The sequence below is a fragment of the Ammospiza nelsoni genome, chromosome Z, assembly GCF_027579445.1.
Source record: "Ammospiza nelsoni isolate bAmmNel1 chromosome Z, bAmmNel1.pri, whole genome shotgun sequence".
NCBI classification, from domain to species: Eukaryota; Metazoa; Chordata; class Aves; order Passeriformes; family Passerellidae; genus Ammospiza; species Ammospiza nelsoni.
In genome coordinates, this window is record NC_080669.1 from 71,827,098 (window position 1) to 71,850,928 (window position 23,831).

The 23,831-nt window shown below is 37.9% G+C and overlaps 1 protein-coding gene across 1 annotated transcript in view; it reads right to left on the reverse strand.

Annotated features, from left to right (window-relative positions):
• The window catches only part of TMC1 (transmembrane channel like 1), a 55,270-nt gene extending 32,174 nt beyond the window's left edge, over window positions 1–23,096 (reverse strand). Inside the window, exons 1-4 of the mRNA XM_059492670.1 lie at window positions 23,063–23,096; window positions 14,797–14,859; window positions 14,293–14,662; window positions 8,623–8,763 (exon numbers count right to left, since the gene is read on the reverse strand). Coding sequence (XP_059348653.1) covers window positions 8,623–8,763; window positions 14,293–14,662; window positions 14,797–14,859; window positions 23,063–23,096 — 608 coding nt within the window. The remainder of the gene's footprint in view (window positions 1–8,622; window positions 8,764–14,292; window positions 14,663–14,796; window positions 14,860–23,062) is intronic.
• Between the last annotated feature and the right edge of the window lie 735 nt (window positions 23,097–23,831).

A 23,831-nucleotide genomic window follows, 5' to 3' on the forward strand; every position in this document is an offset into this window, starting at 1 on the left:
GTAGTTTTACCAATAACATTCTAAATAATATTTTCATATTGCTTATGATGCTGGAGCCATCAAACAGAATACACATTCATTCTCTCCTCAGCTTTTCTTCCCCCACCAGTTCTCCAGCAGATTAGTAGAAACTAATTACTCCACTGAGTACTTACTCCTGACTTCTGTTTGTAAGTTACTTAAACCTCCTGACCTTAAAAGTTCAGCATCAACTTGGCACCATTCAGTCAGGGACCAGGCTTGCCATATCCTTTCCATGTCTGTGATACATGTTCTTGTTAAATATAGTTCAACAGATTACTTAACTAAGGTTTCTACGTTGATGTCTAATACCTCTATTTGCACAACCCTGTGGATTTCTGTCGAATTTTGTCCTTTCCTCCATTTCTTTTGTGCTATAAATAACAGGAAGTATAGGCAAGTCTTAGAAATACTTTAGAAACCACAATAAAAACCAAAAGCACATGTATACATATTCATGCTCAATTGGAAGTATTGTGATTTAACAAACATGAGGATGTGTCAAAAACAACGCAGACCAACAAAACCAAGCTTTGTAATCACTGGTATCATGTGTTAGAGGTAAATTATCTGTATCACAAGATAGGGCAAAGTGTCCCCCACTAGCTAACTGTGAATTTAAAGAAGCTTTAGAGAAAGCTTATTAATTGAATTACAGATGCAAGAACTAATAAATGTTTCAGGGGGCCAGGCATTATTGTCCCAGAGAAGCCTGAGTTAATTATTAATACAAGGTGTGGAGTTACAGCTCCCAAAGTGATAGGTGTACAGCACCTCTGGCACTTCTGTGCTGCAGAGGGGATGCATTACAGCTCTTAGAGCTTGTTGCTAATGAATACCATTTGAGTGGATTAATCACATTTTTCAGTAACAGTTCAGGAAAGTTTCAGACTCTAAGAACTAAAAGCGCAATAAAAAGAAATGTTGACCGTCCAGGACTTTTGTAAGTCTTAGAAGTTTGGCTGAAAACAGACTTCAAAACAAATGCTGGGCACAGATCACTTGAAAAGCAGCTCAGCAATAATAGTGGGCAAATTATATTGTTATTTGATACCCAGCTGGCCTCCAAGACAGCCAGTCTGGCCTCCAGGACTGTCAATATATCCACAGTAAGAGAGATTAAATACTGATTGATGGGATTACAAAGAATCCAACAAAAGATGAAAAATTTCCACCATCTCACACATGTATCTCATATATCTTTGGGTTTGTAGGCTTATAAAATTTCTTATTTCCAATTCATTTATCTTGATAGGCAGTTTAAGTCCTGTAATAAAATGAATTATGCTAGAAAAATACTGAAAAATCACCATAATGTATTCTGTCCTGATCTGCTATGTGATCTGCTATGATGCAGTGACCACATCAGTGGAAAAGGAAAGCACATCAATGTGTTGGAGCTAGTCCAAAGGAGAACCACCAGGTTGCTCTTAGAGTAACTTGGTTAGAAGGATGGAGCCAGCTTCCTATGAGGAAAGTCTGAGAGAACTGGGTTTGCAGAGCCTGAAAAACAAAATGTTTCAAGGTGACCAAATTACAGCCTTCTAGTACCTGAAGAGGACTTGCAAAAAAGGGGAGGGACTTCTTATGAGAGGCTGTAGTGATGGGTCATGGGGGAAAGTCTTCCAACTGAGTTAGAATAAGTTTGTATTAGATATTAGGAAGAAATTCTTTATTGTGAAGATGGTAAAGTGTTGTCACAGGTTGTCTAGAGAAGTTATGGATGCCCTATTCCTGGAAGTATTTGTGAGCAGGCTGGATGGGGCTCAGAGCAACCTAGTCTAGGGAAAGGTGTCCCTTCCAATGGCAGGTGGGTTGGAGTAAGTTTAATTTTAATGGCCCTTCCAACTCAAACTGTTCTATTATTCTGAGCAAAGAACAGATTCTGCACTGCACTGGTTTTTCTAGGGGAAAAAATATAGTTCTCCCATCTTTCTTTATGACATGTGCTTAATTGGAAGCCCTTCAAAAAGCCTAAACTTGATGTTTTACTATTTTTTTTTATGTAACTTGTTATTTCACTTGTTTTGATAGTGTACTAACTGTCTTGTGGTGTAACTTTAGAGAACAAGTTGGCACATCTCTGGGTTCAAGTGCTCAGTTCTCTAATTATATGTTACCATAATAAGCATTGCTGTTGGATACAAACTGTTCAGTTACTAATGGAATTTGTGCTTTTGTAGCACAGAATTTTGTCTATCTAAAGCGCCATGAGCACTAATAAGGGAAGTGAGATGAGTATACCAGAGGCAAGCAAGTATTTAAGCACTTCCCTTTTCTTCATATTGGTGCAAAACTCCATCAGAAAAATGTACAAACAAGCATGAGGTTCCCAAAATCCAGACTTAATCTGTGATAGCTTTCCCTGAAGGGTTTTCCAGATTGCAACAGCTGAAGCTCTGGCCCATTAGTTTGTTTGGGTTTTTTTTCAGTGCCTTCTTCTAATCAAAAAACCACAGAATCATAGAATGGTCAAGGTCGGGAGAGACCTTTAAGGGACTTTAAGTGCAACCGTCAACCCAGCACTATCACTGTAAACCCAAAACCACTAAACCGCATCACCAAACACCAGTTCCAGATGCCTCTTGAACATTTCCAGGGATGGTGACTCCACCACCTCCCTGGCACGTCCTATTCCAAAGCATGACCACCCTAACAGCAAAAAAGCTTTTTCTAGTATCTAATCTGGCTCTCCCTTGTCTCAGCCTGAGGCCATTTCCTCTTGTCCTCTCATTGCAGGCACTGTAGCAGATTCAGGCCCCGACTCACCTCAGCCCCTTACGTGGAGCTGCAAAAAGCAATGAGGTCCCCCCTGAGCCTCCTCTTCTTGAGACTAAACAACCCCAGCTCCCTCAGCTGTCCCTCATCAGAGATGTTCTCCAGTCCTTTCGGGAGCCTCGTTGCCCTTGGCTGGACAGGCCCCAGCCCCTCAGTGTCACTTTTAAAGTGAGGGGCCCAGAACTGAGCACAGCCTTGAGGTGAGGCCTCCCCAGTGCCCGGTGCCGGGGCTCGATCCCTGCCCTCGTCCCGCCGGCCGCGCTGTTCTGGGCACAGGCCAGGGTGGCACCAGCCTCCTTGGCCACTGGGCACACTCTGGCTCATGTTCAAACAGCAGCCCCCAGGTTCCTTCCCGAAGATCAGCTCTCGAGCTGCCTCACCCCAAGACTGTAGCACTGCACAGGGGCTGCTGCAACCCCAGTGCAAGACACAGCACTTGGCCTTGTTGAACTTCCTGCAGTTGTCCTCAGCCCACTGATTGAGCCTGTCCCTCTGCAGAGCCTTCCTGCCCTCAAGCAGACCAACACCCCCACTCAACTTGATATCATCTGCAAATTTAATGAGGGTACAGTCAATTCCCATGCCCAGATCATCAATAAAAATGTTAGACAATAGTGACCCCAAAACACAGCTGTGGGGAGCACCATTAGTGACCGGCCATCAGTTGGATTTAGCTCCACTCACCACCACTCTCAGGGCCCAGAAAACCAGCTAGTTTTTACCCTAGTGCACACATCCAAGCCAGTTTTTCTGGAAGGATGCTTTGGGAGACTTTGCCAAATGCTTTATTGAAGCCTAGATAGATTACATCCTTCATATAGTAAGAGGGTCACTTTTTCATAGAAAGTGATCAGTTTGGCCAGCCACAACCCGCCTTTTCATCAATCCATGCCATCTGGGCTTGATCTCCTGGTTGTCCTGCATAACAGCACTCAGGAAAATGTTTTCCATAAATTGCCAGGAACTGAGGTTAGGCTGACAGGCCTGTAGTTCCCTAGATCATCCTTCTGATCCTTCTTGTAGACTAGTGTTACATGTGCTAATTTCTAGTCAGCTGAAACTTCTTCAATTAACCAGGACTGCTGGCAGGTGACTGAATGTGTTTTGGTTCTGTCACTAGTTGTCTTATTCCTGTGGAGTGGATCCCACCAGAACACATAGACTTGTGCACATCTAATTGGCATAGCAGGACACTAACCATCTCCTCCTGGATTGTTGCAGTGTCACTCATTTCCCCATCACCAACTTCCTGCTCAAGGAGTTGGCTATCATAAGGAAAACTGGTTTTGATACTAATGACTGAGACAAAGGCATTAAGTACCTCTGCCTTCCTCTCACTCCCTGTCAGTACACTACCCTTCACATTCAACAAGCAATGGAGATACTCTTTGACCTTCCATTTACTTCAAATCTTTATAGAAAATTTTTATTGTCTTTAAAAGTAGAGGCCAATCAGATCCTAGTAAGGCTTTTGCTGTTCTCCCTACATGAACTTGTGGCATCCTGGTAGACCTCCCAGGTTATTTGTCCCTCCTTCCAGAAAAAATAGATTCTCTTTTTTTTCCTGAGATCAGGCCTAATATTAACCAGGCTGGCCTTTTCCCTAATGACTTGTCTTCCTGCATATGGGGACAGCCTGTTCCTGAATATTTAACAATTTCATTTTTAAAGCATATCCATGCTTCCTGGACTCCTTTGCCATTTAGGACTGACTCCCAAGGGTCTCTGTCAATCAGTCAACCAATTAGTTCACTCCTCTCTAAATTTCAGTCTCACAAGTAATAATTAATGATAATTTTCACCTGGTGGTTCTTCAGGTAATTTTAAGCTGACCTGAGTAGGCAATGTCAAGAAGAAATGTCACAAGTTCTCGTCTCCCATAGAAAAGTTAGAGCAACAATACTCACAAACCATGTAAATCAGTAGAAGGAAAATACTAGAACAAGAAAACTCTTCTGAAGGTGAATATTTGTCTTAGAAATGACAAAATGTCTGGACTCTAGGCACACTCTATACTCAGCAGCACAGACCAGTGTGTCCCCAGCCCACAAGTCTATTGCTTAGGGCCTAGGAGAGTGGGGATGCTGTTGTAACATCTTTTCACTCCTCTGCATGTGTTTATCCTCTCTTTTTTCACATCTCCAGACAAGTAAAGATCTGACCACGATGTGTCAAGGTGAGCTTAGAGTCTGACGGTATCAATACAGCTCAACTTGAAACTGCAGAGGGACACTGTATCAGAGCAGTATCCTCATCAAGTCACCGTTCTTCAGGGAATAATCATGGGCTGTTTGAAATGCATCTTTTTAGACACAGGGATGTAAATTAGAAGTTAGAGTTGGTCTAAATTGCCAGTGTAGTTCTATTAAGAATGCCATTTCTGCAATGAGCACGCAACCATTTTTCAACAGAAAGCATCCTCTGCAGAGTAACTAGTTCTACATCTGTGCTCTAAAATGATTGTTCATTCATGCATTTTTCCAAAGAATGAAGGTAAACATTTAACATTTTCCAAAGTAATCACTAGAGTTAATCATAAATCATCTTTCCCACCATATACAGTTTAAGCCATGAAAAATTTTTCCTTTGAAAACGCTTAAACAACATTTTTAATTGTAAAAAATGCCTTGTTCTCTTATAACCACAAATTTCATTGGAAATTAAATCTTTCTCCCAAAATTGTTTGTTTTGACAACACTTCTTTAAAAAAAAATATTTAAAATTAAAAGTCCCAACTGATGTTAATATTAACCATTCAAAATAATATAAAAAAGTATTTTTTGGTCTTGTTTTGTCATGTACAGGAGTATTACTGGATAGCACTTTTCTTCCACTTTTGAAAATAAAGATGTTAATATGGAACAAACATGGACGTGGGGGTTGACTTATACAATTACATAACATTTATCATAAGGCTGAGAAGAAACCTCCAATGAAGCATCTCTCAATTGTGAAAGCTGGAAGATTTCCAGAAATAGGGCAATTTGCTCTTCTACCTATAAGGAGATAGTTTGGTTTTTTCACCACAAATCACACAATATTCTAAATCCTTCACAGAGAAAGAAGCAGATGACAGGAGGAAATGCTTACTACTAACAATGTTTCACCAAGAGTTTCAAGAGCCAGAAACACTAACACAAGGTTATTCAAAAGTCACATAATTGTTTTAAAAGTTTAAGGCACTTACAGTCAGCATGTGTCCATTTTTCTTACATACAAGAACAAAGCCAATAATGCCAATCTATTTAGACTAATGATTCTGTTATGAATCTTAAATTACTTGCTACATAGATTCATTAAAATATGCTGATACTGTTGTAACTGTAATCATAATAGAGTGCCCATTTATAAGATAAAAATTTTGCTTCAAGTAGCATAAAAACTCCAGGTCTTGTCTTGCAACTCAGTTGAACTTAGGCTCCAAATAAACGATTACAAAAGCAGGAGGTCTAGAAAATACACTCTATAACTGTATTTTGGTATGTATATCCTGGGATCAGAAAATAATTAAATGGTTTAGGCTGTAAGGAATCATAGATCACGTATTTCCAGACCCTCTGCCGTGAGCAGAAAACCTCTTACTAGGCCAGGTTGAGCAGAGCTCCATCCAGCTTGTCCTTGGACACTTCCCAAATGGGGGATCCACAGCTTCTCTGGGCAGCTTCATCCAGTGTCCCTCCACCCTCACTATAGAGAATATCTTCCCTAGAGAATATTTTCCATATATATAGTCTGAAACTAAATTCTGTAAGTTTTTATTACCATTTTTCTTTAAGGTTTTATTCTTTCTTGTCCAATTACCACATCTTATAAAAATCTGTTCCCATCTTTCTTAAAATCCTCCTTTAAGTATGGAAAGGCTGCTGTAAGCTGTCTCCAGGGCCTTCTCTTCTCCAGGCTGAACAACCCAACCCTCATAGCTGTGTTCATAGGAAAGATGTTCCAGTCTCCTGACTATTTCTGTGGCCCTCCTCTGGACCTGTTCAAGCAGGTTCATGCCTTTCCTGTACTGAGGACCCCACATTCCAGGTGGGGTCTCATTAGAGTGGTTTAGAGGAGCAGAACCCCTTCCCTCATCCTTCTGGCCACACTGCTTTGGGTTTGGTTTGCTGGGCTGCAAACCCATGTTGTAGGCTTTCCTTTGACTTTCCATGCACCAGCACACCCAAGTCCTCCAAAGGGCTGTCCAAGCAGACATTGACCACCAACTCCCTAGGTGTGACCTAGGGAGCTGGTCAGACAAATTCAGACAATTTCTTAGAAACCTTACAGTCCACACATTTAATCCATATCTTTAAAATTTAGGGAGAGGGATTTTGTGGAGTATTCTGTCAAAGACCTTACAGAAGTGTAGTAGCTGAATGACATCCACACCCCCTCCTTTGTCCACTGATGTAGTAACTTCATCACAGAAGGTTTGCTGGTTTGTTCAGGCAGTTCCTTCCCTGGTGAAGAGGTGTTTATTGTCTCAAATCACCTCCCCATCCTCCAAGAGCCTTAGCAGAGTTTCTAGGAGGATTTTTTTCTGTGAATTATTGTATTAATAGAGTGTTTCCTCCAATATCAGTGCTCACAACCAGAAGTATAGAGGAAAAAATTACTTCTGTGCCAACTTTCCTTACTAGATATCCCAAGGCCCAGAAGCGTCTCTTGATCATCCTTGAGTTACATGTTGCAGCATCATCACTGCCCACATGGAAAAGCAATAATGGACAATAGTCTCAGGGACATACCAAGTCATGAAGTTTCCTTGGAATTGCTATGAATTATGGGATAGAAGAATGACTGTAAAAATAGAAGCTTTCTCCATAGGAAGACTATAAACAAATGTTAAGTTTATGTACATGGGGATCCTTCAGTGTAGACTGTCCAAAACCTAATCTGCTCATTTATATTTTGTGAAAATTCTCTTACCTTCACAATTCTACTCTACATCTCCTCGATACTGTTTCCTTTTACCTAGTTTGATTCTTTTCACTACCTCTTTGCAAGTTTATCCTTTTCAAAATTACCTTACCTTCTAAAAGGATAAATCTATAGACTTTCCACACCATATTTCACATCTGTGATTTCTCTTAATATTAAAAACTCTCTGCAGGACAGACCATCCTTTCTCTGCTAGATATGTTTTGTTGGTGTCTTGGTATTGCTGCAGCAAATTAGTTATCAGAAACAGGGGAGCATAGCATTTTTGTGAAAAGAATAAAATTCTCTCTATTTACTCAGTTCCTGTGCTTGGTGGAAATTTAAATGTAAAGAAATACTTCATTATTCCCTTCCAAGTAAATATAGTGATAGGTATGCTAGGGCAAAATACAGTTTTCTATGTGGCATAAATAAAAATACATGAAAGTACAAGTTCTGCTTCCAAAGAGTTTGCTTTTCCATTAGGTAAATTTTTTTCCTTTCTTTAAAGTCAGATTAGGGATAAAAATCCTCTCCTTTCTCTCTAGCAATCTTGAGGTAATCCTGCAGTTTCATAATTTTTCTGAGAGATATTAATGAGCTATTAATCTCACCAATGGAAGAATTCATCAACATCAACCTAACTGAAAAAAAAGGAAAAGATTTGCACTGGGTTGTAATGGAAATTCTGAAAACAAAAAGCTTAGCTTTCCATATTTGATTTCGGTTCTACTGGGACAAGAAAGCAGTGATCTGCAGCACCATTTACCTCCACTTACAGTGAGCATACCTCCTAGGGAAGAGAGATTAGATGTGGTCTGAAGTTAATTTTGCGAGTAGGTACAGAACTAAAGTGAAAATTCAGAAAAACAGTGCAGAACAAGACAAAAAACATTCCTTATGGAAATCAAACCGTACTTCAAGACAGACAATTTCTTTTTCATCTTCCATGGCTTGTTTCGTAGCGTGGCAATCAGTTTCTTTTTTTCTTCTACTTCTTCTTTCAGCTTGGCCAATTCCTCCTCTGTAATTGGCTCCTCCTCAGATTCAGAATCAGAGCTTCAAACAAAAGCAGGAACAAAAAACATCACCAAAACTCAGGCAGGACAGATGTTTTCACAGAAAAACATACTTTTTGTTAATTTCTGTTAAATCTGAGGCTATAATAATGCTTTCACACTTGCACAGAAGGGAGGACACCCTTCCTTTAGACTTGTTATTAGTTTTAATATGAAAGGCACAGCCTGCATACAAAATGCAGAGCTGGGGGACAGTGAGCAGCACTCTTGAGGTAAAATCTGACAGTCACTTATTGTTTCTCATGGTCAAGTGAGAATGCTCTAACTACAGCCATAAAAGCAAACTCCTTCACCTCAGTATGTCACAGTAGAGATAAATGACAGCCCATGCACTGACCAAGATGATAATATTTCATAGATGGGAAAAAATTCAAAGCCGCATTTCAGCAAGCATTCAAGGAAAGGAGGTGCAATTGTAATGGCATCTCTAGGTATGTTGTGTCTGTGATCTGAACTTATTATCCATATATCAGTTTGTTGTATCTTTGCAAAGAATTGCTGATTAAAACAATATTCACATGTCTAAATTCTGCATAGATACCCTTTCTTTGAGCAATCTTGCATCTCATCTAATGGCATTTAGCAATTCATTGGCAACAAGTGTTTCCTCTTTTTGTGCAAGTGAACAGAAAAATTATAAAAAGGAAATAAATAGACTAAATTTCTGTCCTAAAAACCTGACAGTGACAACTACCACTAAGTGATCTCTTGATGACAGCACTTTGATGCATTTCTGTCTGTTCTTGTTGTGCTTTCTTTAGCTTCTTTTGTTGATTTGCTTGCCTGTTTCTTTGACTTATGAATGTTTAAAACTGTACTGAAGATTTTTTGGGGGTTTTTTTAATGGTTTTTTGGCTTGATTGGAAAAAAATTAATTCTGACTTTGTCAAACAAGTAGTTTTCAGGCTCTTTTGCTCATACTTCACCTTTCTGAGAATTTGATATCCAAGATATGAGAACTGAATTATTCATTACCTAATGTATAGGTTCTATCTCCTGAAAAATTTAACAATTATAAAACTTTTCCTCTACCAAAACAGGTAACACAAGGTCTTTTAGAGATCTAAATGGCATAAATGACTCAAGAGTTTACCAGCAAGAATACTTGAAGGATTCAAAATAAACAAATAAAATCAAAATACTTTTTGAAACACAGAAAAATACAAGTTTGTTATTGGTCATCTGCCTATGGTCTTCATTAATTTTACTTAATTATAGGTAAAGATTAGGGGATGAGCTGAAAACTTTCAGACACACAGAAGTTAGCAAAGGAAAGAAAGAGGCTTCCACAGCTATGGGTCACCTTGCCCTTAAAGGTTAAAATCCTATTGATTATCGTAGAGCCATAGAATGACAGAATGGTTTGGGTTGGAAGGAACCTCAAAAATTCTCTCTCTCTAACCCTCTCTGCCATTTGCAAGTATGCCCACTAGATGAGGTTGCTCGGGACCCCATCCAGTCTGGCCTTGAACACTCCCCAGCTGTGGAGCACCCACGGCTTCTCTGAGCAACTTGATCCAGTGCTACACCACACTCTGAGTAAAGAATTTCTTCCTAACATCTAATATAAATATGTTCCCTTTCAGTTTAAAACCTTTGACCCCTGTTCTGTCACTGTCTGGCCATATTAAATTTCTTTCTCCCTCTTTTTCATTAGCTCCCCTAAGGCAGATCTCCCCAGAACCTTCTCTTCTCTAGGGTGAACAATTGCAATTCTCTCAGCCTGTCCTGTAGGAGAGGTACTCTAACCCTCTGAGCATCATTGTGGCTCGTACAGAATAGACTGTCACCTTAGAAAGTTGTACCCATCAGTCTTACCATGTTGGGCTTTACACGGCAAAAGACAGTATCACAGAAAGCTTGAAGCTACATGAAGAAAAACTGCTACTGAGAACCACAGCTATTTACTGGCATACCAGTATTGTGAAGAGCAAGTTAAGAATGGCAAGAAAACTGAAGTCAAATGGAAAAGGGTTAAAAAGTGATTTATGCATAAAATTTTGAGAGAAAATGCAAAGAGAGTCATGTTTTCATGAAGAACAGAGGGGTTAAAAGTCGGATTTGAGAGAGCTCAGAATCCATTGTCAAAATCAGCTGTTCTCCATTTTACTAAGCGGAGTGATGTGCCTGACATTAAACATGTCCTTTGATGGAAGATTGCTGGGTTATGCAAAGCTGGAATTTGCTGGTTTACAACGCTGCAGTGAGAGAGTGGGAAACATGAAGGCTTTGTGCTAATGTAGTGAGCTTACTGAGAAAAGGAAGCTTAACAGAACACAAGAGGTCAAGTCAGGATAACGTAGGCTTTGTGCCCTTTGCCAGCTACTGCTTTGTTTGTCTTTACAAACATGTCTCATCTTCCATTCTTCACTTTCCTTTGGAACCAGAAAAATAATTAAAAAATCCAAATTCCAGAGTTTCTTTAAGAAATCAGTATTTTCTAGTGTGTTTACATAATGCAGCCAAACTTGGTGGAGTAACAGCAGAGTTTTCCTTCAGCTCAAGTGGTGGAACACCATGTTATTCAAGTCAAGAAACCAAAATTTTGTCTTCAGCATTAAAAAGTCTTAGCCTTTCATGAAAGGTTTTTATTCACGTGTTTGAAGGTCAGAAGAGTTCATTGTGACCTGCAGGCTAACATAAAGCATCAAGTGTCAATAAATATCTTGACATAAAGACCCCATCCTCCTTGGCTCCAATTCAATATGCCAATTCAATACACATCTAAGTAGAGTTCTTGAAATCAAGTGCTTCTTCTAAGCTGAACACACAACAAATTTCTTCATTCTAGTTTGGTTTTATGGCCTTATTGTACATCTCTATTTTGGTTTTAGTTTTATCTCCTCTTTATGGATGTAATCTACTTTTCTCATGATTTCTGTGTATAGCATTAAAAATTAGGATGAAAATGTTTTCTTTGAGTTAGGATGTTACATGATAAGACTGGTAAGACTTTGAGAGTATAGCATGACAATTTAATAAATTTTACTAAATTTGAAATCTTTCTAGTTTTTTTGTGTAAATTCTATTTATACAGATAATCCCGATAGCATTGCCTGTCAGTTAATACTATTCAGTTAGTAAAAAGAAGTAGTGTCTTGATCTTCCATGTACCTCCAAGCTTTTGCAGAAGTTTTATACTCTCAAGTGAACTTAATAAAAGTCAATTTACTCACAGACAGAGCTATGCAGTAGGAAGAATATGATCCCATTCTGTTTTTTTTTTTTTATGTGACAGCACAAAGTTTCTAAAATCAATCAGAGAAAATGAAACAAAGCAGTAAAGAACTAAACCATTTTTTAACCCATGAATATCTCCAACCCTCACAGTGACATTAAAGGAACAAGTTATCATTGATATTTTGGTGTTGATGATTACAAACAGGGTAAAGCAGGCTCTCCTCACACCCTCAATAACAGGCAACAATCAGCCTCATCAACAACCATTAACATCTAAGAACAGAAGATTTAAAACTCACTGAGAAAGAACTCCTTTGATCATGGCATTACCCTGGGAAACTCACTACCACAAATTAACCAAGACTGGAATATTTAAGTTTTGAAAAAACAAAACAACTAAACCAGAAAACCAATGCACAGTTCTTCTAGAAGTCCCTTATGTCCTTTATGTAGAATAAGCAGTGCATGAAGAGGTTTTCCTGATTTAAATGAAAAGTACAGAGGGGCAAAAGGGCAACTGCAGCAGATTCTGTTGACTTGTACTGTGATCTCACCAAAATGGGGCATGTTGCTAGAGTTTAGCAAAAGCCACCATGACGGTGGTAAATACCATATTATCTCTCTGCCAGATAGTTCCACTTTTCATTTAGGGAAAATTTTCTTGTGTTTTCTTTTTCAACTCCTGATTTCACTGTTTTCCTGCTATTTCATGCTGAAACACTTTGGCAATTAAAAAACTGCATCAGCAAGGTCTATGCTTAAGCAGTATAGAGAATTTGTTAATTAAAAAACTGCATCAGCAAGGTTAGGCTTAAGCAGTATAGAGAATTTGTTGTGATAGGTCCTCCCAGACTTGCTAGAGTGGCTGTATTTCTTCTGTACTGCCAACCTTACTTTCCATTCTGCAGTCTTACAAACCCTTTATCTCAATCACAGCCAAACTGATCACCAGCCTGCTATCCTTCATTCTTACACTATTCTGTTTTTTTCTTTTGAAAATATTTTAAAATATTCTTATTATTCTTCAATCTTTTCAGAAGCTCCTGTAAGTCTAAAAATACAATACTCTTGAGTTATCTTTGAGAGCGTCCTCAGTATTTCCTCAAATGTTGTTAGGCTTAATAATTTAAGATCAAGGCAGCAATTTCAAGTTATTTAGCCCAAAATGATGTATTTTAATATTTAAAACTTTGGAAGACAATGAAAAACATTGTGCCATTGCTCAGTTTTCTATTTTCAGTGGCCTTTTTAAATTAACACTGAGTAAATGTTTACAATGAAGACAAAAATAAGCAAAGGAACATAGGTTTACACAGTCAGAGCTGCTGCTCTGTGAGTACAGAAAACTGCACACAGGAGTATAATTGCCATCACAGTGAAGAGCCAGCAGAAAGAAAAATTTTAGGGCTTCTCATTCTCATTGGGAAGGGAAATTAAGTAGAAAGGTATGGAAATGGGATCACGGACAAATTAATACAACAGCATATCTTACTGTATATTTTCCTTTTAGTCCTGCTGTGCTCTCCAGTGATGCCTCTGGGAACAGAAACAGCTGTAACAAGTGATGACTGAGGAATGGGAGTTTCTCTCCCCCATCATTGAGACAGCTCCATTTGCTCCCTTATATGTGACTCCCGGGGTTGCTTCCTTTCAAAAGCACAAGGGACAAGGAGCAAGGGAATGCTAGGATGGCAGAGAAATAGAAATGTTTTTCTGAAGGGCTCCCTGTCACTGGAGTCTTATAAAGACCCCAAGTTGCATTAGATACTTTGGAAAATTGAAAAGTGACATTTCAGAGGAAGTGAGTGGGAGACAGATTGGAAAATCCCATTTTAGTTTTTGGTTCCAGGTTCTTGAAATTTGGGCACTGATCTCAAAGAGCTGGCTCAAAACTGGCTGGGAAACAAAAATATGATCTTCTGAGAAGTATCAAGATTTTAGTTCTATACTAGAAATAAAACTTGGCTTTCTGGGAAGGTAATCAGCTTGGAGTTTGTGGCATTTTAGTTTTGCAAAAGAAAAAAGCGGGGCAGATCTCACCACTTTCTACCACCTCTACCACTTTCTCTTCTCCTCTGACATTTTCACTCCCTTTCTCTAGAAAGCAGCTCATATACTTGGAATATAACTAGATATGACTTTCCAGAAAGTTTCCATTTCACTCAGCTGTCATTTCTTCATTGCAGGACAAAATATTTCTGTCCAGCTCCAATTTGACTGTCACAAGTGAGGGAGTCATATTGACTCTTGGTATTTCTCAGCTATAAGAGAAAACAGGTTTTATGTAGGACAACTATAGTTTTATTATAAGGAAAACAAAATTAATTACCCTGATCCTGACTTCTTTTTGTCTTTTTTCTTCTTGTTGGCCTTCTCTTTTTTCCCTTTTTTATCAGACTTTTTGTCCCCTTTCTTCTCATTTTTACCTTTCCCACTTTTACCCCCTTTCTCATCTTCATCTTCGTCATCATCTTCCTTGGATTTCTGATTTGCTTGATTCTTCTTGGCTTTTGCAGGTTCCATATCAGAATCACTGGCCTCATTTCCAGCTGCTCGTCCTCGTCTACGGCTTCTGTGCCGGCGAGGCCCAGCTCTCCTCATCCCACCTTCATCATCATCATCATCTTCATCACCATGCCTGTCTCTCCCTCTGGCATGTGCTCTTCTGGGTCTTGGTGTTGCTCTCTTCTTCCCTTTATCTGTGATTGATTAAAAAACATAAAAGCACATGGGAGGAGGGTGTATGTTAGAAGGAGACCTTTCCTCCTCCTTCATTCTTAGTAATAATCAGAAAACATCTGTGTCCAGCCTCAAAGTAATCCAGGTCACTGACCTGTTCCTTTGGCATTTTCTTCATTCTCAACTGCACTGCCTTCTTGATTGTCATCACTGCCATCTGTCAAGTGAAAAAAAGAAGGCCAGTGGATATGAAGGGTAGATCAATCATTAGAAATTCAGGGGTTTCAAGAAATTCTTGGCAACTACTGTTTTGTACCTCTTTACAATATTTTATGAACCCAGCCTTTCGGAAATATGGCAAACAATTTTCAAGAGGTAAGATGAAGACAGAAAAACCAGTTACACTTCCCTTCAGCACTCAAATAAGTACACCTCAAAGGGACACTGGGAAGAACTCTTGCTGAAATTAAAGAACTTGCTGAAATTGAAAAATACTAAAAGAATAATTTTCTGATTTGACTGGAGGGCATGAAGCTCCAGACTTGCAGCATAGCTGAAGAGTCCGTTCCTAAAGAAAGAGGAGGTTCCAGCAATCAAATCTCTAAGTACAGGGAGAAAATTTGGTCAGCTCATTTCTACGTTCTACCACATACAAGTTCTATTCTACCACTCTACCACACAAGGTGTTTTTAACATTGAAGGCTTTAGAGGGATAGTCTATTTTTAGAAAATTGTATTGTTTCTCCTTAAAAACATCTTGCTTAATTTTTCATTCTCAATCATTCTCCATAAGCTCTAAGCTCAATGAGAGACAATGTCGATGCTACCTGTCAATAAGCAGAAAATTATCCACTTCATTTTCCTGGTACACTTTGAAGCTGTGATCATGGATTTATAGAGAATAAACTTAATAATAAAAATACTCTCATATGTACTATATCCATCACAATATCTAATTAATATCTAAATAATGTTCTTTGAATACATTGGTATGAATATATCACTTAACTTGTAAGTAATCTGAAACTGCTTCTGAAACTGCTACTGATATTCCCTAGGAAAGATTCTTCAGAAGAAACATCTGAGAAGGCAAGTTCTAATGAGTCCTTCTGAGGTATTTTTGAGCTTGTGTGTGTGGCTAAACACTTTAGACACTTTGGTGGTATTTAAAGAAATAGGTGGTAGTAGGAAATTACTGAGAAGACTAACAGTGATTACCATGAAACAGTAGAAGTAGCTAGTAGTTGTCCCACTCCTATATAATCTGTATGTTCCATGTATATATTGTCCAGTTTCCCCTCTGGAGAGGTGATAGGTGCTGATCCTTATGGTAGCGTTTTTTAGGTAAGAAACTGCAGTATCTTCCTTTTTCAATCATCTCTAACATCTCTGAATTTTTCTTTATATTCTTTCTTCACACATTCCCTGGTCGCCCAGTTTCTCTTATAAAATTTAGTAAACCACTACCAATTAATTGAAAATTTATACACAAATTGATTTATTTAGGGACTGCTGTGGCTAACTTCTTGACTTTGCCTAGTATCAAAGAAAAGGAGTAAAATTAAGAGTATGTCAGGCTGCAAACAAGAAGGAGTCCAGGGTCTTCTTTCGCTATATGCAGTAACAGGCAAAGTTTTTTTAACCTGAATTTAAATGGCATATTAAAACTGAGACTAACTTCCCTACACAAAATATCTAATTTTAATTAACACTTTCTATCAGTCTAACAGCATCTGCACCATAATTTTTAAGTTTATGCAAAAATATTGTCATTGGATATCATCATTGGAATGTGACTATAAGTGCTCCTTTGTTCTGCCTGGACACATGCCTTCTGCTGCTGACAGTAACAGGATCTCTGTTGATAAAGACCATTGTGCTGCTATTGAAAGCTTGCAAAGATGAGGACAAGCACCTCTAAAGAGATACTTCACATGAAACGGTAGGGCACTGCCTATTATCAAAACAGATGCTGTGGCTGATCTCCTACGGCAAAACAAGAATTCCCAGGAAAGAAATTTATTGGTTGCACAGTGGCCTCAGTGCACCCTGACGAGCCCATACAACAAGCAAACAAATGGAAGTTTATCATATATACTGAAAAATGCATCAGCAGTGAAGCCTACCAAGCTTGAGTAGTTGTCATATTGACATAACGATGAAAGTGACAAGGAATTGTGAGACACAGAGACTTAAACTTAAGTCTCTTAACTTCTGCTTAAAGGTAGAAGATATTGCTGGAATCTGTTTAATTCTAGTAGCATAAGGATAGCAAATTCACTACACTGAAAATTTGAGATAAAATTCTAAGGTAATTTACAGATTTCAGAGTGCTTGGAAAAAGCATTGAAAACACTGCTATGGGTGAGTGTATCTGAATATGAAGTTTTCTATGCTAATAGGTTTTATTCATCTGAATTATCAGGCACTTGAGTAATAAAGGATAATTTTTTTAAAAATAAGGAAAAAGCCAAAAAATCAAACAGAAACAGATATTGCCATAAAACAAACCTAGAAAGCATGACCAGTGATTACATGGGGCTATCAGCTAGAAATGGGTATTATAGACATGCCCAGCAAGCACTAGTGCACCTTCAAAATTTCTGTCTGCAAAGATTTAAAATTATATCTCCAAATTGGACTTCATATGGAAACGAAGCATGTCAGCATGAAGACTGTTCAAGGTGTACCCTTCTCACTCTGGCACATCTTTAAAAAAAGACACCTCTTCCAGGTCATAGGTACACACAGAGAGCATTTTGCTGAAGCTCAGGGTAGAACTAAGAGTTATTGTGACAGCGCTGATAGCAGTTGGTGCTGTGTAGAAGAGAAAAATATCTCTGAGGAGAAGGAATGGAAGAGCTTTGTCAGCCCTGAGAACTGTGCTGAACCACATATATGTATGGGTTCATGAAAGCTACACAGCCACCCCTCGCTGCTCCCACATTGCAGCTACCCCATGTACTTCAGACAAGCTGCATGAACAGCTTTTGTGTCTGATTGTTTTGTACTTATTATTGAAAGACCAGTGTTGATAATTAGCTGGGTACTTGAGTAATAAGGTAAAAACTATTATTGTTATTGTTGTTGTTGTTACTGTTGTTATTGTTATTATTAGTAGTAGTAGTAGTATTATTAGTATTATTAGTATTATTAGTATTATTATTATTATACTATGTCAGGTCATAAACTCCATTATACTTTTCAAAGAGGAAAGGAACAGGCTACGCAGCTCACAATGCAGCAATTGTACACAACTAGTGTTTGTGTAAAAGCCTGTTCAAATGAATTACCAGAGAAGCATTTCTACAATGTTCAAACACAGATAACGCTTTTGATGACACTATGTCTAAATGCAGTTTAGTACTTAATTTAGATGTGCTGCTGTAAGCCACAACATAGACAAACAGTAGAGTTCATTCCTCAGGCACTGTCTTTTGATCCTATGGGGAGTCAAAATGCTTTTTTTTTATACTTCGCTTTGTAAAATTGCAGTATTCGTTGCAGGAAAAAAATCCTCACTATATGAGAAATTTGTAAACTAATCTTGAGAATTTTTAAACAGATCATGTGATCCCACTTATGAAAAGTTCAGTGAGTCCTCTTGTAAAAACAACTAAGTGTCACAAAAGCACTGTCTAGAATTACCAATTTTTCCAGAAAAGGGTTGATAGAACTCCTTATCTTCACAGTGTTAATATTCATAGGCTAATAGCAGGCTTTGACTCAGCTAACTTGAGTTAGTCTGACTCAGAGCAAAAGCTCAACTGCTACACCTTTCAGGATACATCATCTTGTCCTAAAGACTGTATACTTGCATATGGATCTTTAAGTATATTTGAAGATATAGTCCATAACTCCTTGTAATCCAATCACATTTTTATTTTTTTTCCAAGTAGTTTAAGGGAAACTTTCTCATCTTTCTAGATTAAGGGCAGTGATAGTGTAATCTAAGTAAGCTATCGTTTTACCTCAAGTCTTATTTAGACTATAGCCATAAATAAGACTGCAAGACTTAAAGAAGGTGTCCTGAATATGGGCTCAGACCAACCTGCAAGTCACAGACACAAGGCAGAATATCAGACAGCTCAGGGAGAGGGCTCTAAACATTGACACGTTGGCTGCTGAGGAAAGTAAGGGCAGGAAAAAATGCGTAACACTTGAATCTTTGTTCTATGGTGTCTGTTTAGCAGATCATGAGAATAGTTTTCCCCTTACCTTGATTTCCCAAGTTGTTTTTATACCTTCTATCAGAAGCTATTACCCAGATTTCATGCTTTGAATTTTTTTAAACTTATTCTACACTGACATTGTTTTATGGACTTTTCACTGTGAGAGGGATAATAATTCTTGAAACTAACTCATAGAACATGGCCCACTCTTGTAATATCTGTGCTCCCACTACTACTGCGTAAAGCTGACTGCTGCTAAGCAATTCTGCATTTTGGTGCTGCAAAAAACTCAGTGGAATGCAAAGTAACATGTATATCAAAAATGCTGCCTGACTTTTTTTGTATATATTATAAAAACATATTTCTACTTAATTAAGTGTCAAGACAATGAAATAGATCATCTGCCAACAGAGACCTGTAAGCAACTACTGCGTTTGTCTCTGAACTGGACCATGTCCTTTAAGTGCTGGAAAGACATCAGCCTATGTAGATGGTAAACTTAGTGTTCAACAACAGGAAATGTCAGAAATTCAAGACTGCATTAGACAACAAATGCCTGGCAAGTACTAGTCAAAAAAGGGTAGTGTTATGTAACACTCATTTCTATATATTTACATACATTTCTATATCATTCTTTCTAATCATGCTTATATGAGAGTATCTCACAACAAATATCACTGCAAGTAACAATAAATATCACTGGAAGTAACACCTGTGAAATACACCAGAAATAATATATCACTATCACAGGAAGTCTATTGGAAAAGTGAATTAGGGAAGGCTTCAACATGTAAGATTTGTGACCATAACACTAGAGACCCCATCCTCTTAGTGTCTTTCCAGACTTTGGGAAGAACACCTTGGCTCACTTGGGCACAAAAGAGAGATTGAAACACAGAAATCTCAAATAAGAATTACATTTATAGAGCAACCATAACACTCAGTATTTCAGACTATGCTTTATTTCTCCTCTGTTTTTTCCCAGTGTCACAAATTTTACTTCCAATGAACAAACATAACAATCACACAACACAACTCAAAAAATGCATCCTGACCAGCAATAGCTATGAATTTGTAAAGTAAAATAATAATCATTATTCAGTCACACACAAACTGGCTAATATATTGCCTGTTTTTTCCATCAAAATTGGCAATATCATAAACACCAAAGTAGGTAGAATATTTATGCTTCAATGTCATAAGAACACCAGAGTCTTGGAAGACTTACTGGTCTTAATGTACAATGTTGTGCCCTGCAGGCCTATATACCTGAATTGTTTCCAGAAATTTTCTCTGGGACAATGAGCTTTCCCTCTGCAGGAAAGAAAATTTGTCCACCTAATATTTGAAATGTTTTAAATCAGTGTTTGAAAACTACAACTGGAGACCACAGGGAGCAAATGAAATCCATTCAATTCACATCCATAAATAGCTCATTTCTTCTCCATTTGTAAGAAAAAATTACTGATTTTCTACTGAAAGGCCAGAGACTGAGCTCACATAGGTCATGTTGACGCTGTAGCTAGTACAGTATACATCACCTGATTGCGCTCTCTTTCTTCCCAGCTTCCTGCTGGGCTGTACTTTCACATGGCAAGGTTTGATAGCTGTCTCTCAGTCTGAGGGTCAGGACTTCTTCTAGGCTAATCCTCCCCTCGGGGTTAAACGAGTTGTTTATTGCATTATTTCAGTGCAAGGATTCTAAAATCTGATATTATTGTTATAAAGACAGATTAATGAGAAGCCCCTCAGTATTTCACCCCCTTCAGGGATGTGTGTAAAAGTTTCCAGGCTTCTGTATCTCACTTCATCTCTGTGTTCTCCAGGCCTCTGTACCTCACTTCATCTCTGTGTTCTCCTATCTGTGCCCTACAAAGGTCTAACCTTGGGCTGCTTCTCCTTATCCAAGGCTAACGAGCTGACCAGCTCACCAGCTTGCAGGACACATTGGCTACTGTAGTAAAACAAGACACAGCATTTGCACTTGGTCTTCATCACACAAAGAGGCAGTGGTGGGCAATTTTCCATTTTCCTTCCAGGCTTTACTGCAAGAATTAGGATCAGAATATTAAGTGTTCAGTGCACCCTGAGGAAAAAAGACTGAGACTCCAATAAACCGTACCAATCTGGCCTTTTCCGGTTCTGAAATGGGATTTATTTAGCTCATTGTCATTCACTTATAGTGCTCTTAAAATGGGAAGAACACATATGTATATGGAGAAAAGAGTTTATATGCAAGTTACAAATGAAGGGTTCTTAGTGGATATGAAGTCAATTGTATTTTTTATTATTCATGAGAAGAAAAGTCTTTTAAGGTTGATAACTAGAGCTGACCAGCTCACAACATATACTTTTTACTATATTTAGAGGGTAATAGGTACTTTCCAACTGCTCCCTTTTGAAAATCCACTATGAAGATTTTTGACCTAGGTTGTCTTTTCCTGTATGAGATGCCAGGAACAATGAATTCACATTCATTATCTCATCATAATGAGTTCATGAATATGAGTTCATGAGTTCAATCATAATAATAATACATATCCTACTATCTTAGATTTTACAGCAGACATGCTGTGAAACATGGAGAATTACCAAATCAAGAATGGTTTCACTAGAGATAAAGATACCATAAAGCAAAAATGCATTATTTGAAACTGTTGCAAGAATATTCCTTGAGACTCTCTGCAGTGATGACATAAAACCTCCTATAAAGAAACTGCAACTAGATCAGCTCCTGAGCTCTGTGCTGTATAGCTCCAGCCCCTGGACTTTTTAACTTAGGAGTGGAGTGAGAACTACACTCTGGAAGTGTCTCATGGTTACTTTTAATGGAGGTTCAGCTTTTCATATGTTCTGAAATCATAATACAGTCCTAAGCTTACCCACATGATCTCATCTCCAAATACACACACAACTGTCATTGCTAGGTTTTACTGTACATTATATGTACAAGATAAATTTCCATGGAAAATCAAGAAGTGTCAAGGAGTGATCATGATTCAGCAATAAAAATCTTCAACTTCTCCAGATAAAAAGTGTGCAGTATTGGCTTGCTATGGGAATGATACCCTCTATAATTCAAATGAATAATACAATCACCAAATCAATACAAGCCAATTCAATCAGGTATTTTCAAGTAAAATGCAGTTCTTTATGGCAAACTTAGAGACTTGTTAGTCATAAAATTTGTTCATTATAAATTCTTATAAAAATGTGTATGTTCTATGGTCACGCTCGTAAGGTTTCTTATGGAGATAAACATTCTTTTTAAGCCATTAAGCATTTTGCCTATGGTGCATTAAATTCTGTGATTCTCTCATGTTAAAATGAGTTCCATTAGCATATACTGCTTGAAAATTAAATTGGTCAGTAAAGGGTGCTGTAGAAAAAAAAATGAGGTGGAGAAAAATAAGAGGATCTCAGACAATAAAAGGAAAGCAAATAAGATGAAATTTTAAAATGAACTGCTTTCTATACGCTGTCAAAATGCTCAGCAGTCCCTTCTGATGTTTTCTATTGATGCAGAATGTATTTTATTAATATTGAGTGTTACAATTATGGATTAAAAATCTAGGAAGCACTGTTTAGTAATAACAGCTCTGGTACTTAGCAAGACCTAAAGAATAAGTCCCTTATTTTCACCCATGCTGAAGACAAGAAACAAATTTCTCCATGCTGAAGACAAGAAACATCATGTATACAATAGAGAACCTTGCTTTAGAAAGAGTAGCACTGCTCATGAGAACTGAGAACATTTTCTCATATTAGATTTGCCTTGCACATCACCAGAACAAGACATTAGGCATTATTATCCTACAAAAGACATTTTTTAGATCCAGAATAGTGCAGTATTAATATAGAAATACTGTTAATCTGACTCTGTAGAATGTTTGACGTTTCATAATAAATATAGAAAACAGTAAGAAAAAGAGGCAATTTTTATGCACCTTACAGAAGCCACAAAGTAACACTGTTTTCTTAGTATTTCCTACAAACTACATGTTAGTATAAGACAAGTAACAGGGCTGTAGTCACAATCTTTTGATTTACTAATTAGTGGAAAGAAACACTATCATGCTACAACTAGTCAACTTTCAAATAAAACACATTTCTGAACAAAAGATAATGAATTGTGACTAACAAGATTTTATATTAAAAAGAAGTAGAAGAAAACAGAATTTTCACACTATTGAGCTACATGCAGAAAATGAATATGTTCTTAAGTTGCATAATGATATTTGCAATTACCGTTTCCTTCTGCTGACTTGTCCTGTTTAGTCATTGTGATGTTTCACAGGGCTGCTGCAGGTGCTGGATATACAGAAGAGAGTCTGAAGGTTGGGTGGTTCAAGATGAAGCATTCCACATCATCATCCTGCCTGTCATTGAACGGGTGGCGCTGGTGAAGTTTCACTCACTGAAATATAAGAAGATAATTTCGTAAGTGATAAATCTTTCATGAGTGTTTAGTTTACTATTTAGGTTTGGCATACTAGGATTAAAAGAGTCAAAGAAGTTATTAATTTTCTTTATTCTTATTGCTGAAAAAGCTCTTCTGCAATGTACTTACCTATGACAAACACAGGTTTAAGTGCTTAAGTGCCTTACTGAGGAAGGAGGTTGCACAGTGTCCACATGAATATGCTCTCATGCTCTATTCAGATCTACAGTTCTGTGCATGGAGAAAATTACATAGAATATTCTTCTGTCACAAAAGTCAGATTTTAACAAAGACGTGCTTAAATTGAATAGCTTTAATAGAATAGCCTGACACTGATTTAAAAAATCTTAGCAAAATGAGGTAGATTCTGACTTATCTGCTGGTTTGCATTTGCACCTCCTTGCACTTCTGTTAGGACTCTTGTTTCTGCCTTTATATCCAGATATTACACACTGAGATTACCAGTTTTATGCCGATTGGCCTTTGATCTAAATAAACAGTGGAAAAAACCCAAAATGTAGTTTACAAGTCAAGTCAGGTTTGGAAATAAAAATCTGAAAGAATATGTTACAAATA